Here is a 16,543-nt window from a genome sequence, read left to right on the forward strand (position 1 = left end):
TATAACTACAACAGTGGGTGGTAAATGACACAAGAGAAATGCAAACAAAGGGGTGGGGGCTCGAAGCAGGAAGGCTCACACCTGGCAGAAGGCCACGCGTGAGCGTGTGCGCCGAGCACGTGTGTACATAGGCCCTCCCAGCCTCCGGGTGATCTGTCGCCCCGGCACGCAGTTAGCAGGGCAGAGCTGAGCAGTGCGGGGCCCACGGGCGCACATCTGGGAGCCACCCAGTTCCCACAAAGTCGGACATTTAGCTGCCACAGCAGGCATGACCTGGAGCTCATGCCCTTGAGGGGCCAGCCGAGAGGCGGCAGAATGGAGATCTGGAAAGGGCACGGCCGTCCAGGTTGACTTCAGCCTGCTATGGGGATTGAACATCATTCCCTTCTCCAGAAAGCAAGGTGTTTTCATCGTTTTTCTTTCCACCCCCTTCCCTGGATGTCTAAGGCCAAGCGTTCTTCTCTCTTCTCCAGCTCAGAGGCTGAGAATGGTGTGGAGGAGAAAAAGAAGATCTGTAAGTCGCCAGCAATCCAGTCCCCAACCCCGTCCAGCGAGGCCGAGTCCCCAGACCAGAAGAGAATCCTTTCCTTGTGGTGAGTTCTGGCAGTGACAGTTTGTTCTTTGGGGCCTTTGGGGACAAGGGGTTGCTGGGAGGAGCCCGTGTTTCTAGGTTGGTGGTGGTGGTGAAGAGTCAGGATCTACTGTAGGCAAATAAACCCCTGACAAAGAAGTGGGGTGCCTGTCTTTGAAGCTGAAGCTTGCCTTCCTGCCTCGTCTCTTGCTGGCAGCATCCTTCCTCCTCCCTGCCCCAGCCCACGGCAGAACATCTGCCCCTTTCTTCAGGGACAGCTCTTGCTACCCGATAAAGCCAGGACAGCCCCCTGTCTGGCACAGACCTCGGAAGCACCTGCAAAGGTGGCCAGGGAGCCCGTGAGACCTGCCCAGGTGGGAGTGCCCATTCCACCTGTGTGAGTGCTCACCTGCTGCCTCGCCTTCCCGGCAGCCACCCGCTTGGGATCCCAGGCCGGGCTGTGCCTGTCTCGGGGGGCCGCTGCTTCCTGGGGGCTGGTGCTGGGAGCCAGCAGCAGTCTGGTCATGAGCCTGAGAGGAGCCACGCTCCCCGGCACTCCCAGAGCCTCCACTTACATGCTTGCTTTCCCACAGAAGGAAGAAGTAGGAACTTCACATTGCCTTTTTTTTTTTTTTTTTTTTTTTTGCCCTGAAAAGAGAATGGCTATCCCCGTGGTCAGTTACGGGGCAGTGTGGCCGGGAGTCCTTACCGAGCGGTGGAGGGATTGCTCTCCTTTCTCCTCCCTGATCCGGGAACTGTCAGAACTGCACCTTTCGGGGTCTCCTGGCCTCTGCCAAAGGGTAATTAAGTAACTCCTGCCTTTCCCTTTCCTTCCTGGCTACCCAACCCATTCCTTCTCTCCACATCCTTACTTCATTCAAGACCAAGCGTAAGTCTCATCTCTCTCTCCCCCAGATTTTTTCCTTTCTGTCGCTTCCAGTTCTCTCGTCTCCGGTTCTGCATGGCTGGCTTGACAGCTCCCGTTCGACCCTCTTTTCTCTAGTTTCCTGTCCGCGCAGCTGGCCGCGCTCACCGCACGAGTCTCTGGGCAAAGGCACAAAGCATGTGGTTTCTTGAATCTTGCACCATTACTGGCCGGCTCCTGCGGGAGCCTGAAAAGGGTGCCTTGCGCCGCCCCCAGGCTTGGGATGGGAATGGCGCACCCAGCACCCACCGTGAGAGCATGCTTGTTAACCGGCGCGGGCGGGGCCTCGGTGTGGTCGCAGAGAGCCCCACGCTGGCTTTACTGTTCCGCTCTGGCCGGCTGGAAATTCCTGATTTTTGAATAAGAGGCCCGACATTTTCATTTTGCACTGGGCTTTCCGTCCAGCTCATAGTCACCTGTGAGAAACGAGAGTACCACAGCTCAGGAGACACAAAGACAGCAGCACTATGTAAATCAGCACCCCGTTCACAGAGCGCCGTGCTCTGCAGACGAGTCCATCCTGCTGTGGCTATTGAATCCGTCAAGGGTACAGCTGCCCTCCTGGTCGCATTTGCTGCCGGTCCTTCGAGAGGCCGTTGCCTTGGCAATTCCGTTAACGTTTGCAAACGTGAATCCGTAGAGGTGATTGAATCAGATCAGTGGATAGTATAAGTAGTAGGTAACCTGACATTTGTAAAAATAGTTTTATTTTTGAGTTCAGTGTTTACTCGTAATTTCAAAGAAAAAACAAGTGATTCCTAGAATTCAAAAGGAACTTGTATCTGTGAATAGGGTCACTGATCTGTAGCTAAGTCCAAATCTTCACCTGTGGTTAGAGCAACATGGACCCAAACTGTTGGGGCTGGCAGGGACCCGGAACATCAGATAGCCCGTCTTTTCACAGCTAGAGAAACCCAGAGTCTAAAATCTGACTTCAGTCATTTCTGTCTCTGAGTCATACCCTCATACCACCTGAATTACTCAAGATTCTTACATTTGCTTTGAACCAAGTGGTAGTTGTAACTGAGCCTCTTTGTAAGGAATCATATTGTGGAATCATGGATTTCATGTGTCATTTTTCCCAATAATAATATAAAAAAAAAAAACCTATATAATTGTATCCTAAAACTTGGTCCTATGTAGACCTCTGAAAAATCACACATATATAGACCACGTGCATTCCACTTTGAAATGATTCTGTGTGTCTGCAGGGCTGAAGACATGTGTAAATTCACACATGTACTCAAATGGAGAGCCAGGACCAGAATCCCCTTAGAAACACAAGCTGGAGCTCTGCCCTTACTAGAACAAAGGAAGACTTCACTTGCAAACACAGTCTTCATTTTTATCCTGATTTCACTTCTGTTTTCCCTACTCTGGGATGTTTTGTCTCTCTTTCCCTCATACCCACCTCCTGCTCATCTTCTGAGTCCCAGTGTATTAAACCCAAATTGCACTATTGATCTCCTCTTACCTCCTGATGGACTTAGTGCCTCTTTAGTTCCTCCTAACACCCATGGTATGTATTATTTGGTGCTAAGTCCTTGTACTGCCCTTTTAAAAAGTTGTTTGATGAATTCACAGGCTCCTTAAGGAAAAAGACCATCTTGTGTGCCTAATGGCCTTTAATACAGTGCCCTCCTCAATTAACACATGTTAAATATTAATAGAATTCTGAAACAAAAATATTCTTTGATTGAACTGTAGCTGTAGTTTTGCTTAATAATTTGCCTATACTACCCCTCTTTTATTGCTTAGAATGCTTTTGAGATGGTATTCATGACCTTCATAATTCAGTTGATATTTCTCCCTTCTACAAGTCCACATTTCTCTGCAGTCTGAGATTTGTAGGCTGGTGAAACCATCCTGGTCTCCTACACACTGTACTGTGTAAATGCTCCTAGAGTATTATGAGTGATCACTGAGGTTGAGAAAAGAAAAACGAATGTCAGGTTTTCTCGTGAGATGGTATAACAATCAAGATTTATTACAATACAATTAATGAGTAGCGTACAAAATTCATCTTACCAACTCCCTTGATTCTCTTTCCTCAGGTCAAAATCCAGTTTTGATGGTGCCTCTTTAGCAAGTGATAAGAATGACTGTAAAACAGAAAGCAAAAATGAATCTAAGATGGGCAGGAAGAAGTATTCGTCTTCCAGCCAGGTAACTTGGGAAGGCGGTGTGCGTCATGTCAAGGCAGGGCACTAAACCCAAATGTGCATCTTCCTGCTGGCCAGGACTCACGTAGGCAGAGATGGCAGAGAATCTGGAAGAAAGAACGGGATGCAGTTCCTTCGGTTGATTTTTTAATCAATATCGTTATTTCACCACTGACCTTTCGGTATATTCTGGGCAGTGGTGAGTTCCATGCCATGACCCCTAACTCTGACAAGCGCCCTGAGAGCAGGGACCCACACAGTCATGTGCTGGTCTAATAATTAGCCGAGATCAGGAGAGCTGTGATAGCCTTGCATTAAAATTAGAGTCTGATACAACACCCGTATGAATAGAAGGCTACCCAGCTGCACGCGGAGGGGGGAAACCTGTGAACAGGGTCATGATCCTCGTCCAGGAGTAGTTTAGTTCTGCTCTAAAACACACCCAGATGGGTGTCAGAGCCCAGTTCTGTGTCTTAGAGTGTGGCATACTTACTGGGGTCAATGGGTTGAGGTGGTTATTGACACTTCACCCCTAAATACTTGAATACGTGTTTCCTAAGAACTAGAACAAAAACAACAACAAAAACCCACTGGCACACACGAGAAATGTAACTAAATAGTAAATATACCAAAATATTATTAATGTAAAATCCATTTTGGATTTCCATAATTGTCCCAGTACTGGATGCCTTTATAAATGTTTTTTGCTCGTCTATCTCTAGAATCCAGTCAGGAGGCACGTATTACATTTATCTGTCACTTTTAATATAGATCATTCCCACCACCCCCTTTTTTTTTTTTTTGCATTTTACGTTCACATTTTTGAAGACTCCATGTTCTAGGTTTTTTGTATTATGGATTTTTTTTTTCTTTTGGGCCCAGGTTTTGTTGTTGTTGTTGTTGTTTTAAGATTATTTATTTACTTATTTGTCAGATTGAGAGAGAGAGTATAAGTGAGGGAGGGGCAGAGGCAGAGGGAGAAACAGGCTCCCTGCTGAGCAGGGAGCCCCATGTGGGACTCGATCCCAGGACCCTGGGATCATGACCTGAGCCGAAGGCAGACGCTCAACTGACTGAACTACCCAGGCGTCTCTGGCCCAGATTATTTTTAAACCAAGTTATGCAGCCGATTCTCACTGTAGCCATTAAAAACAAAACAAAACAAAACAACAAAAAATCTCAGGAAAGCGCTCCTGGAATACCTAGCTTTAATCCAGGTAATGTTCTAGATTCAGACTGTACTTTTAGGACGCAGCATGAGGAGACCTACTTTACATGAGGTGTTTATAAAATAGCTGACTTGTGGGGACCACCTTTCATCTGCAGACCTCTCTAAACTCTTCCTCGGAGCAATACTAGGGCCAGTCCTGCCATTGAGACCACTCCCAGTTTGGATAATAAAACATGAAGGGCCTGCTTGTACTCTCTGTTCTGCTCACAAGACTTTTTTTTTTTTTTTTATCAAAAGTGTCCTGTCAGGCAGAGGTCCAGTGGAAGGAGGACCAGTTCCACCTCTTAGCTGTGTGGCGCCAGTTCAGTGACTCAGTTTCCCTCAGGCACACTGTCCAGACCCATGGAATGGGAACATCAGCTCCCCGGGTTATTTTGGGGATGGTATTTGTGAAGGCAGGTGACCAGATGGAAATTGCTGGCTGTCTATTGTTGTTACAGCTGTGTAAACACATGCCTTCTACCACCCTAGAGAGTCATCTCCCCCTGACACTGGCTAAGGAAATGCCCTTACAACAAAAGTAGAGGGAGTGACAATACCAGGTGGTGGGTCTTTCGGATGAATTGTCCCATTTAAGCCTTATGGCAGCCCTCTGAGGCAGGGAGTGGATTTGCCCTCAGGCACAGAAGAAGAATCTGAGGCTCAGCAAGCCTCCCTCACTTGGCCACACACACCCAAGGAGAGGTGTAGCCAAAACTTGAACTCAGGTTTATGTGACCGTTTAACCACTGCCCTCCTCTGAGAGTCCTTGTATCTGTAGTGCCCTGGGATCTCCTGCCTTCTTTGGTGAGATCCCTTGGAGCTTCAGGTCATTTTTTTATTAGGGACATCCTTGTCGAGCCTCCTGGGCAGAACAGTGACCACCAGCTGCAGCGTGGTCCCAGATGTCTGTCCAACCGGCAAGTCACTAATCCTGTTGGAAAATGAAACCTTTGTGCCCTGCCCCCTCTGAAGGCTTGTGCTGAAGACTGTAAGATCAGACAGAAGGAATTCCTAAAGAGACTGTATCAAAGGAGGGGAAATTTGTTATGTAATTTATTTATTTATTCTAAAATTTATTTATTTATTAGAGAGAGAGAGCGGGGCAGGGGCAGAGGCAGAGGGAGAGAGAATCCACAAGCGGACTCCCTGATGAACGCAGAGCCCTCCGCGGGGCTCGAACCCAGGACCCTGAGATCATGACCTGAGCCGAAATCAAGAGTCGGACTCTTAACGGGGCCGAGCCACCCAGGCGCCCCTTGTTATGTAATTTCAATTGAAGTTCAGATTTACGATGTTTCACCAAGAAATGCGAGCAGTAACGCCTGTATTGTGTTCTCACCGTAGTACAAGGCGAATATGCACTTCCACAAGTTGTTCCTTGATGTCCCAACTGAGGAACCACTGAGGCAAAGTAAGTCCCGGCCTGTCTGACTAATTTGACAGGATGCTAATTGGTTTGGGGGAAGAAAGCGGGCTCTGTCTGGGGCCTGAAGCACCCAGGCAAACAGGTCTTTTGAAAGTCACGATGCAACGGGGGTGCCAGCATTCAGCTGTCACCCAGCTCCTTGAAGGACAGTGGAAGGGGAAACCGAATCCCTCCCCATGACAGGGAACCCTCCAAGGTGATTCTGGAATGATCTCCTCACCTTCTGTATTGACTGCTGAAATGCACTGTGTGGGGGTGGTCCTGAGATTTGGGATAACAAGACTGGAGGAAGAGGGGCCGCTGAAAGAAGGCTGAAAGGAAGCGCAGATCCTAGTGCACAGACGTGTGTCCAAGCCTATACGGTGCGGGGCGCTGTGATCACCCCCAGACATCCTGCCCGGCATGCCAGTGAAGACCTCCTCTGCTCCTCTTAGGTTCGTTAGGACCAGGGTTCCATTGTGGCCTCTCAGTGTACCCATGTTAAGCAGGAGGCTGGATTCCTGCCATGATGCCCACACATGTGGGTCACATGCTCTTCCCACACTGAGACCATCAATTTCAAAAGGAGTCATTAGTGACAGTCCCAGGGAAGGAGGGGCAGGAGTGCCACCACGAGCTCAAGGTGACACGCCTTCCTCAACAGAGGAGATTTTGAAACTCCATTCTGGAACTCTCGTTTGTAGTGATAGACTTGCCTGGCCATTTTGACTTCCATACTAAGGCATGTAAAGACTTTGAATTAAATAACAAACTCTCATCCCCATAGCTTTATGCCCTGAAAGATGGCTGACGAACAGGTGAAAGATCTTTTGAGTATGAGTGTATTATCTCTGCCAATCCTGGGGAACCAACATACTTACATAATTTTTATTTCATATGGAAATTCTAAGTGCTCTTATACCTGTGTCTATTTTCCCAGGTTTTACCTGTGCTCTCCAGAAAGAGATACTATACCAGGGGAAGCTCTTTGTATCAGAAAACTGGATTTGTTTCCATTCCAAGGTCTTTGGAAAAGACACTAAGGTTGGTATAATTTTTTAAAAAGGAAGCTATGCACTTTATTATATGTTGTGAATATCAATTGTTTTAAGCATAGCAATGTTGATAAATATTTACTCTTAATTAGACCTTTATATCTTTATTTCCTTTATCATGGTTCCAAATATTACAGGTTCTAAATGCCTCTAAATGACACTAACTTCCCTTTTTTCCTAAAGACCACTCTCCGTTTATTTCCTTATGTACATAGATCTCTCCCACAACCCTGCACTAAATCCGTTCTACCCAGATGGCACCAGAGAACTCTCAAAGTTGTCCATTTGGAGAGCATGCCACGATTTGTTTCAAAGACCTATATTAAACCCAAGACCATTTTTTTTAAATAAATATCGATTTTTACACCGTGTTCCTATCAGTTACATCAGACATGTAGAAGAACAGGCTTAAAAATAGGCCACTTACTGGAGCTCACTTTGTACCATCACCAGCACCAAATGAGCAGGAATTGGAACGCTTAAGGCCTGGTCTGAGAGACTCACACATCCACATTCCCCAGGGGACAATGACTGAAAGTTCTCATTCTCATTAAATTGATTTGGGGGAACACAGGCCCAAGATACCTGAGCTGTTCAGGAGGATAGCCCAGAGGAACTGGCAGTTTTCCCAAGCCACTGCCTTCCAAAGCGAGGACCCTGGGACTGTGTCATAAGAAGGGAAAAGATAATTCCATCCCACTGACATTCTTTCCCTTTGTCCTCCAATGTCACACCACAGTTCATTCAGGCCACCAGAACAAGGAGTCCGAGAAAGTCCTTTTTAGGTTCGCGTGACCTAATGAGTTCTTAATCCTTCTGATTCCTGATTATTATTAAGCAGCTTTTATATTCATGAAGTCGCTGACTGAAAACTTTTTGTTTTGAGTGGTAGTTATGTTTTATTTAAATATTCTCCCTAAAGCCCCTGGCAATCTTTTAGATAATGACTATGTAACAAACAATGGAAATTCTTGATTTTGTTGGTGTTGGGTCAGCCGACTAGCACACTGTTCTTTAGGTCAGACATGTTATTTTAATGTTGTTTTGTAATTATGTAGAGTTGTGTTTAGACAAACATATTTTGATAAATAGTATCACCTGAATCAGTATAATGCAAAGCAATGTTAAGCAGTATTCCACTGTATTTCTAGATTTCTCAGTTACAAGAACTTGTTCATGGAATAGGGAAGGGGTTGGGTAGAAGGGATCTCCAGTTCAATGGGATAAGATAATTCTCAGGAATTTAGAGCCAACGCCTCTGACCAAAGCAGCAGGGTTGGAGATATTAGTGAATGAAGAATGAGTCTTTGTTAAAGGATGAGGGAGTTCTAAAACTCAGGAAGTATACTTTGAAGCCAATATGATTCTAGCAGTGGTTTTAAAATCCAACATGTACCTAAGAGAGAACTGACTGGCATTAACACACTGGTTTTCTAAAGACATAACATGGTGGATCTTGGTAGACCTTACTTTTTTCCCCCAAAGTTATCCCAGTGTATAACTTCTGAGTTACCTCCTACACTTCAACATTTGGGGCAGTAGAGTTCTTTGGCAATTTTAGGAAATGTCTTATTAAGATTAGCCCCTCATTCTTCCCTGGTCTTCCCATCTGGAACTTGGAGGGGTAGTAGAACATTTCTGTCTCATGAACCTAAATACGGGAATGCAAGTGTTCAGAATTAAAAGCTTGTTTTTCTTCCTCCAAGCTGGCAGCTCTAACCTAAGGCCCTCCTCTTCCCCACCGACCCTGTTCTTTTAGAACCTGCAAAGCGTTTTTACAAAATAAATGTTCAAGTTAGCGTGGGTACCTGTGGAGGGAGTCAAGTCATTTTACCGTGGATGTGTGTGACTCTGTTTTCCAGGATCAAAGTGATATGATCCTTTTCTCTTTGAAACAAGACTGGCTTGGGGGGATATAACATAAAACTATTGGAACATCTATTCTTCATGTTATCTGGTACATGCTTGTAATACATTGTATGAAAAAGAACCCACATTTTGGATTGGATTGGTTCAAATTCCATTGTTGTAACCTATTATTTTTATGACCTTGGACAAGCACCTACCTCTGAACACGTCCTAATCTCTTAGAATATGTACTTCATAAGACTGTCCTAATTAAATGACTTTCTCATCTGTTGTAATTCTCTATTGTTTGAACCAGAAAATAAAGTTAGAGTTCATTTCACCCATCCTCTTTTTATGAGACGAATGAGGAAATGAATGACTTTTTTTTTTTTAATATGGAACACTTCATGAATTTGCACTCATCCTCGTGCAGGGGCCCTGCTAATCTTCTCTGTATCATTCCAATTTTACTATATTTCCTGCCGAAGTAAGCAGAATACATCACTTTCTTAATGAGTGCTAGGCATTTTCCATATATTACCTCACTTAATCCACAGAAAATCCTGGGAAGCAGGGCAGATTATCTCCATTTTACAAATCAGGAAACTGAGGCTTAGAAAGGGTAGCTTGTAAGGTCGAGTAGGTCACGTAGAGTGGACCGTGAAAAGTAAAATAGCCACTTGTTTTATCAGCAAAACGAGTTTATTCAGGAATAGGAGAGAAATCACAATTTGAGCCATGCAAGCTACCGCAAACCGTAGGCAAACCACAGGCAAGTCGAGATCAAAGGAGAGAAATGTTAAATTACAGAGAAAAGAAGGAAGTTGGGAGGGGTCGCTTTAGACAAAAGTCCATTGGAGAGAAATGAGTGTTCAGGCCTTCTCATTGACGGAGCTTGTTGCTGGGCAAGGAGAATCCGTCCTTCCTCCTGCTGGGTTGGGTAGTCAAGTGGGCTTATTCCTGTTGGGGTCTGCAACTGAGGAGCAGAGGTGGTGCATGAGAGTGCCCCCTCCTCTAGCCTCCAGGCTGCATTTTGTTTTATTTTTTTATTTTTTTAGATGAAGAGGTTCTTTTTTTTTTTTTTTTAAGATCTTATTTTTATTTATTTGACCGAGAGAGACACACGAGAGGGAACACAAGCAGGGGGAGCGGGAGAGGGAGAAGGAGGCTTCCTGCCGAGCAGGGAGCCTGATGCGGGGCTCGATCCCAGGACTTTGGGATCATGACCTGAGCCGAAGGCAGATGCTTATGGACTGAGCCACCCAGGCGCCCCTCCAGGCTGCATTTTAAATGAGGTTTCCTTTATTCAGTGTCATGAAAGTAACATAGCTGAGAATTGAGGTCCCAAGGTTTTCCCTACCCGCACGTACCTAAAGGTAGAGGAGAGCCAGGAGTGTGCGGAGATTAGCCCTAAGTGGACGACCACAAACACACAATTTCTTTAGAGCCCTGGGCCTATCTTTAAGATGACTGTGCATTTTGCATTCATTCCCTCACCTCAAGACAAAGGTTTCTCGCCCAGCAAGTAAAATTAATGATGCAGATTTACCCTCTGGCTTTGTAAACAGAACTTTGAGGAGACTCGCTTTTCATCCTGGAGGCTGGAGAGCTCCCTGGTGGTTTTGATTTCTTTGTTAAACTTCAAAAAAAATTTTTTTTCCTTCAACATAAAGATTTGAAGTCGTGTTCAGTGAAGCCTGAACCAGTCTTAACTGATTCTGTTTCAGATCTCTATTCCGGCATTCTCAGTCACCCTAATAAAGAAAACCAAAACTGCCCTCCTGGTGCCAAATGCCCTGATTATAGCAACAGTCACAGACCGGGTGAGTAGGCCTTGGAGCGAGGGCACCTTCGCTTTGTCCTGTTTGTGTATTGTCTCCCCTCACAAGGTGCTTTATTCTAATATAATTGTTGACAATTTTGATTTTCCTGCTGACTTAATTCTGCTTGCTTGACCAAGGTCGAAAACATAAAATTCTTTCCCAACTTCCCTTGCCCTAATATCTCTTAGAAGAGGCTAAGCTGATATATTGAGTTTCTTTAATATTTAAAACAGCCATAGCCACCACATGGTTGAGGGGGTGAGGTAGGCTGAGACTGAGGAGTCTCTGGGGTGGGGTGGCCACCCTCCCCAAAACCTTACTTGGTCCCTCTCCAGAGCCGTCCCAGATACGTCAACCCAGTGCTTGCCCTGCACGGTCAGCTTCAGGACCAGTTTCTAGTCCCCCTGTGCTTCCAGGTTGCTTCAGGTACTGTTCTGTATAGAAATTCTAGAGCTACTCCTGACTTGGGCTGCCCCACACACGTGCAACCAGAAGTATTTGCATTGAGAGTGGTGTTCATTTCAGTTTGGCCAGAAAGAGGGAGTGGAATAGTTCGCCTACTCATTTCTCACTTGAAATTATTTTTTTAAGATTTTACCTACTATTTCAATGAAAGCAAAAAAGCTGCATTCCATTTCTAACCCTACTGGGTAACTTGAAGAGGGAAGGTGGGCGGAGAAAAGACAAGAGAGCCTAATCTGATGAGGTGGGAAATAGGTTAATATTTTGAGGGAAAAAAAAAAAAAAAGGTGTTTTAATACTAATGGCTAATGAGCATCAAGTACTTCTCGTCAGGCACACTAAATGCTTTCCTTCTGTTTTTACATTGATTCCACACTGCCACCTAGGAGGGGTAGGTGTTGTTAAAACTGGAGCCAAGGGTCGCTTGAGTATCAGACTCGATTTCGGCTCAGGTCACGATCTCAGGGTCATGGGATCGAGCCCCGCACTGGGCTCCGCAGTCAGTGTGGAGTCGGCTTGAGATTCTCTCTCTCCCTCTGCGCCCCCATCCGCATACTCTGTGTAAATAAATAAATAAAATCTTCAAAAGAAAAGAAAAAGTGAAGCCAAGAGTGGTTTTAGCAGTTTGCCCAGTACCCTCTTGAAAGTGGGAGAGCCAGACCTAGCAACTAGGTCTAACAGCAGAATCCACAGTGTTAACTCCTTTGGAATACGTGCTTGCTGGGAAAGCCTATCACGTGCTCTCGTCGATGAGTGACAGGGATAATCACAAACTTGTGGAAAGGGGCTCTGAAAAGATTCTGTGGCCCAAACAGACAGAGGAAGACTGAGTTTTAGTATTTTCTTAACATCCTGTTCTTGCTAAAATCGTTTTTCCTTATGTCCTGTGTCTCCAAATTCCTTGTCTCGTCTGATTTCACTTCTTTCCCATCGCTTACGTATACACATCCACTCGAAAATCTCCGTATTTGTACAAGGGAGAATCTGGAAGTGGCTTGAAAAAGAACAAGCCTGTGAGAGCCTCTGGGAAATTGTTAGTGGAAATCTAGGTCAGAACAGAGAGGACCCTTGGGACTTGTTAAATACCTTAAAAGAAAGGGGGCGGGGAACAAGCTTTAAAGAGGATCTAGCAAATATCACTAGCCTTTTTTTTTAATTATCATTATTATTTTTAAGCCTGCCTGGGCGTGTTTGGGGCATCCATGTTAGCGTATTAGAACCTTCATGATGCTTTATTACTTAAATGAGGTTTGACGGTTTTGTTGCTGTTGTGGGGGAAGAGGTTTGGTTTATTACAGAAAATGGAATAAAAAAAAAATGTGTGGGTGCATGAGAGTGTAGACCAAAGAACAGTCTCCATCATTTGAAAAGGAAAAAAATTATATACAGATAAATTGTTTGCACTCTGAACCCTCACATCTTTCCAGGCAGTATTTGTTAATAATGACTCTGTCTTGTTTTTCAGTACATATTTGTCTCCCTACTCTCCAGAGATTCTACTTACAAGCTACTAAAATCTGTGTGTGGACACTTAGAAGTGAGTACAACATTCCTGAGCCTCGGTTGCTGTCTCTCTTTTCTATTTCCTCTGGTTTCCTAGTTGATCTGGTTTTTCATTTTGTTTCATTAATTTCAGAACACGAGCGTCGGGAACAGTCCCAACCCGTCTTCTCTTGAAAACAGTTTCCGGGCAGACCGCCCTTCATCTCTGCCTCTGGTGAGTTGCCTCCGTAACTATCTAAATCCAACAGAAAGGGCATGTGTCCCACAATGACACTTCTCCTTACACCAGGATCAGGGGATGGAAGGAGTGTAGACCTTAATATCTGAGGGAAAATGTGAAGACACAGGGCATTTCTGTGCTGAAGTAAAGGGGGGCCATAGGAGGCTATAAACTTTTTTCAAGTAACTAAAGAGCCGTCCTATGAAGGAAACAGGATAATGGACTGTCTGGGCGAGTGAGTGGTCGGTGGAGGTGTTTGTAAAATCTTGCTGTCTTTGTTTGTCAGTGTTGTTTTAGAGGGATTCGCCAGTCTCTTAGGGTAGGGGCATGATTCATCCCCACAAATCGTTGATTGTCTTCTATGTTCCAGGCACTGTGCTAGTGTAAGGACACCAAGAAAAATCAAAACTAGTTCTTGCCTTTGAAGACTTTATAGCTTAGTAGAAAAGATGAGGAACATCCAGAAATAACTGTGAAAGAACTCTGTAGTGACCAAGTGAAAGAGGTTTTTTTTTCCGCCTTTAGATTTCGTTGACTATATAGTAAATCTCCAGCGGAAAGTAATTCCCCCCATTTGTACAAGATTTATACCTATGATGGTATAATGTCGGCCCAAGAGAGTCCTCGCCATATTTATTCAAGTGCTTATTACCAAAATAATTACTGTTAAATGCTGGAATACCCGGGCACCTGGGTGGCTCAGTTGGTTAAGCGACTGCCTTCAGCTCAGGTCATGATCCTGGAGTCCCGGGATCGAGTCCCGCATCGGGCTCCCTGCTCTAGCAGGGAGTCTGCTTCTCCCTCTCCCTCTCTGAGCTCTCTCTCTCTTGCTCTCTGTCAGATGAATGGATAAAATCTTCAAAAAAAAAAGAATGTTCACAACTGCACTGTTCGTAATAGCCTAAAAATAGAAACAATTCTAATGTCCATCATCTGCTGGATGGATCAATAAAATGTAGTATGTCCATACAGTAGAATATTATTTGACCATATAAAGGAAGGAGTACTGACATATACAACATGGAAGAACCTAGAAAACATGATGCTAAGCAAGAGAAGCCAGACACGAAAGGCCACATATGGTATGATTCCATTTATATGAAATGTCCCAAACAGACAAACTGATAGGAAAAGTAGATCAGTGGTTGCTGAGGGATGGGGGAGGGAGAAATTAGGAGTGGCTGCTACTAGGTAAAGGGTTTCACTTTGGGGGTGGTGGAAATGTTCTGAAATAAGCTGCTTGATGTTGTGATTATTCTAAAAACCACTAAATTATATGCTTTGAATGATGACTTTTATATTACATAAATTTTTATCTCAATTAAAAAAAAAAAAAAACACCTTGGGCGGGGGAAAGGAGTGGGAAGTAGTACAAAATAAAAGCCAACACATATGATTTGGAATCCACCAAACTTGGGCTCCACCCAGCTGAGTTATGCCATCAGACAAGCTCTTTAACTGCTCTGACTCAGTTTCTTCATCCAGCAAAATGCCAACCTCATGATATTGGGGGTGAAGATTAAGTGCAGTCACCTGTCTAACAAGGTCTGCATCCTGCCTGATACATGATAGGCATTCAGTCAGTAATTATTAAATCGAAGAGACTTGAATTCTTCAACTTTCTATCCCCTATATATTCTTGCATGAAATTGAAATGAATTTTTGAAATGACCAAAAGATAGCTAGTATAAGACACCTGTGGTCCCTTCAGTTCTTAAGCATTTGGGGGATATAAAGTAAAACATCCCTGCTTTTTCCCAACTGCTCACCCTTCTATCCTCCCTCTATAATTCAAAAGTGATAGCACAGACTCTCTTTTAATTTGGTTGAGGGGGGTAAGAAAAGCTAAAAATTTGCTTTCAGTGTCTAAGTTGTTAAAGCCATTTTTTCTTCATTTCCAATACCTTTTTTTAAACTATGATTTAAAGAATACCTTCACATTTAGAACATGGATTTAGAAAACTGTGCGTCTATTTTTTTCTCGTATACGTCTGCGTCATTCACTTTTTCTCATGACAGAGTGCTAATGAGACTTTTCCAGTTTGACTCTGGAAACTTTACAATCATCAGCAGTTCTTTTTCTAGACATTTGTTGTTTTCAAACAAGTTGACCACTGCTGACAAGATTTTAACTGCCCAGAAAAATCTGTTTTGGTCATCAAATACTCTGATCTGTTGGGGAAATCCCAGCGGTATGGAATAATCCTCTCTTCTCTTTCAGTATTTTATAAGTGAGGCCTAAGTGAAAGGGCTGGTGGTTACAGAGGCCTGCCTGTTTACTGAGGGGAATTGGACTCTGTACACTTCCTTGTTTCCCTTCAGGATTTCAACGATGAATTCTCAGATCTGGATGGAGTGGTTCAACAAAGAAGGCAAGACATGGAAGGATACAGCAGCTCTGGGTCTCAGACTCCTGAATCCGAGAACTCGCGAGGTCTGAGAAATTTCTGTATGTTAACTAAAATGTAATGCTCCACCAAACATCCTCATCTCCCCCCTTTAAAACAAAAACAACACCAACAAAAACCACCTTGTCAATTAATTAAGGGACTAATTAGCAATTAATTAACAATTGAGAAGGGACTCTGGAGAAAGGGTAGTTCAAAAGTTTTAGGGAAAGGACGTGTCTACATGGTAAAAATCCATTTCTTTATACACATTTAATAAATGTCTCTTAAATCGACACAATATTAGAGTGATTGAAAAACACAAAATGTCTTTTTTACCTCTTCTTTCAGTCATATTATTCACTGTTCTAGCTGCACGGTCCCCATGAGTCAGTGGGCTAAGGACAGACTGTCCTTATATAATTTTCTGACTTCCTTAAGCATTGAATTTCAATACCTAACCATTAAACCAACTTGTGAGAAGATCCATTTATATTCTCAGCCATTATGCATGTTGTGAGATTGATTTGCTTCGTGGTTGATGCTGTGTTTTTAAATGCATTGGGAAGAAAACTTAGCCAGCCCCATTTTGGCTTGATAGATTTCCATGTGACAGAATCCCAGACAGTTCTGAATGTCTCCAAGGGAGAAACAAAACCAACTCGGGCAGATGCCCATGTGAATAGAGTGCCTGAAGGAAAAGCCAAGAATCTCCCTGTACATGGTAAGGAACAGAATGTCTTGGGTAAAGGGGGTGGTGGCGGTCATCTGCTTGTAACTTTTAAAGGGCCCTCAGAGGTCAGGGATACCTGGGTGGCTCAGTTGGTTAAGCACCCCACTCTTGGTTTTGGCTCAGGTCATGATCTCAGGGTTCCTGGGATCAATCCCCCTGCATCGTGCTCCCTGCTCTATGGGGAGTCTACTTCTCCCTCTCCCTCTGCCCTTCCCTCTACTCGTGCTCTCTCTTCA

General features: G+C 44.3%; 1 protein-coding gene and 1 non-coding gene across 5 annotated transcripts in view; one reads left to right on the plus strand and one right to left on the minus strand.

Moving 5' to 3' along the window:
* Positions 1-16,543, plus strand: part of GRAMD2B (GRAM domain containing 2B) — a 69,988-nt gene that overhangs the window by 45,102 nt on the left and 8,343 nt on the right. For 2 of the 4 annotated variants that reach the window (XM_054511299.2, XM_045891888.3), the window contains exons 2-10: positions 474-593; positions 3,551-3,662; positions 6,216-6,282; positions 7,217-7,320; positions 10,907-11,002; positions 12,930-13,001; positions 13,101-13,181; positions 15,510-15,621; positions 16,176-16,298. In XM_054511299.2, coding sequence (XP_054367274.1) covers positions 474-593; positions 3,551-3,662; positions 6,216-6,282; positions 7,217-7,320; positions 10,907-11,002; positions 12,930-13,001; positions 13,101-13,181; positions 15,510-15,621; positions 16,176-16,298 — 887 coding nt within the window. Of the gene's footprint in view, positions 1-473; positions 594-1,254; positions 1,372-3,550; positions 3,663-6,215; positions 6,283-7,216; positions 7,321-10,906; positions 11,003-12,929; positions 13,002-13,100; positions 13,182-15,509; positions 15,637-16,175; positions 16,299-16,543 lie in introns of those variants that run through there. The other 2 variants (XM_064595838.1, XM_064595839.1) reach the window with 2 other exon arrangements.
* On the minus strand, positions 9,569-9,676 carry LOC123836402 (U6 spliceosomal RNA). The gene has a single exon (XR_006788962.1). It is a non-coding gene; the product is annotated as a U6 spliceosomal RNA (small nuclear RNA).

This window comes from Mirounga angustirostris, unplaced genomic scaffold (genome assembly GCF_029215605.1).
Source record: "Mirounga angustirostris isolate CCGP_5_RB_7025 unplaced genomic scaffold, mMirAng1.0.hap1 SCAF_7, whole genome shotgun sequence".
NCBI lineage: Eukaryota > Metazoa > Chordata > Mammalia > Carnivora > Phocidae > Mirounga > Mirounga angustirostris.